The sequence below is a fragment of the Contarinia nasturtii genome, unplaced genomic scaffold, assembly GCF_009176525.2.
Source record: "Contarinia nasturtii isolate CC-2019 unplaced genomic scaffold, AAFC_CNas_1.1 Cnas_scaffold_3915, whole genome shotgun sequence".
Taxonomy (NCBI): Eukaryota; Metazoa; Arthropoda; class Insecta; order Diptera; family Cecidomyiidae; genus Contarinia; species Contarinia nasturtii.
Genome location: NW_022201211.1, coordinates 1 through 1,734, shown reverse-complemented (window position 1 = coordinate 1,734; position 1,734 = coordinate 1). Strand labels below are relative to the sequence as shown.

Here is a 1,734-nt window from a genome sequence, read left to right as displayed (position 1 = left end):
TTACAGCAAGGCATCTTGTTCCATCATATTATGGCTGAACATGGTGACCCATATTTGATTGTAAGTCGTTTGAAGTTTCAAGACCGAATGACATTGCAAAATTATGCGTCTGCCCTGAAACAAGTAGTTGAACGACATGATATTCTACGCACCGTTTTCATATGGGAAGGGTTGAGTGAACCGGCACAAGTTATCTTACGTCGAGTTCCATCGTTACTTACCGAAGTCACCTTGGATGCTACCGATGGGCCAGTACTAGAACAATTATGGAACCGCTTCAACCCACGTCATTACCGAATAGACTTAAAACAGGCGCCGCTGTTACATTTAATAGCCGCGCCAACTTCAAAAGGTGAATGGGTGGCGCTGCAACTGATGCACCATATAATTTATGACAATGTCACCACACAGAGAATGTATGCAGAAGTCAAGGTTATAACCGATGGACAAGGTGAACAATTACCAACACCCACACCTTTCCGCCACGTTGTGGCACAATCTCGTATGAGTGTTAGTCAATCTGTACATACTAAGTTCTTCGAAGAAATGCTTGGCGATATTGAAACACCAACATTTCCCTTTGGCCTAAGTGACGTCCATGGTGAGTGTGTCGATGTTGATATAGCGCATCTAAAGTTGCCACAAGAACTCAATGCTCAATTACGAGCGCATGCACGACATTTGCAGGTCAGTCTGGCTAGTTTATGTCATTTGGCCTGGGCACAAGTAGTTTCCTGTACCAGCGGAAGCGAAACGGTAGTTTTTGGCACTGCGCTACTCGGTCGTTTACAGTCTGGAGAAAGAAACGACAGCGCTATGGGTTTATTGATAAATACGCTACCTTTTAGGCTGGATATCGATGAGACAACGGTCACCACTGCTGTACAAAAGACTCATGCTCGTTTGAGTGCTTTACTAGCACATGAAGATGCATCGCTTGCATTGGCACAACGGTGTAGTTGTGTTCCAGTCGCTGTGCCACTTTTCAGCGCGTTATTGAACTGTCGACATAAACGACAGACCAACAAAGGTACATTCAATACATTTATTTCTGGTATGACAGTTCTCGCTGGTGAGGTGCGAACAAATTACCCACTCACTATGGTGGTGGACGACGATGACAATTCGTTGCATCTAACAGCCAGAGTGATGATGCCAATATCAGCGACACGAATTTGTGCCTATATGCAACAAACTCTTATTTCATTGGCCGATTCACTAACACTAACCCCACAGAAACCTGTAAGCACATTGACCGTGATACCACAAGAAGAGCGTGAAATGTTGTTACACAGCTGGAACCAAACGACAGTCAATTACACACCTGTTCGTTGTATTCACCAGTTATTTGAAGTGCAGGTGGAGAGTGATGGACAAGCAATTGCCGTAGAGTGTGATGGAAAAACTCTGACTTATGCAGAACTCAACATACAGTCTAATCGATTGGCGCATTATCTGATCGCTGAAGGTGTAAAACTAGAGGATCGGATCGCAATATGCGTTGAGCGTAGCACGAAATTGCTCGTAGCTATACTGGGTATTCTGAAAGCTGGCGGTGCTTATGTTCCACTTGACCCGGCCTACTCCAGTCAACGTCTGATCGATATTTTACTGGACGCCAAACCACTTCTTCTGTTGGCAGATTCTGCTGGTCGTGCAGCACTTGGAGACCATCAAGTTACTTTGATGGATTTGGACCAGCCTCTTTGCAATAATCTACCAATCGATAATCCG

General features: G+C 44.8%; 1 protein-coding gene across 1 annotated transcript; it reads left to right on the top strand.

Annotated features, from left to right (window-relative positions):
* Nucleotides 1-30: 30 nt before the first annotated feature.
* Nucleotides 31-1,677, top strand: LOC116350232 (linear gramicidin synthase subunit D-like; the record flags this gene model as incomplete). The annotated part of the gene is made up of 1 exon (XM_031781973.1): nucleotides 31-1,677. A coding segment is annotated over exon 1 (1,647 nt), but the record flags the coding sequence as incomplete, so codon positions are not given.
* Between the last annotated feature and the right edge of the window lie 57 nt (nucleotides 1,678-1,734).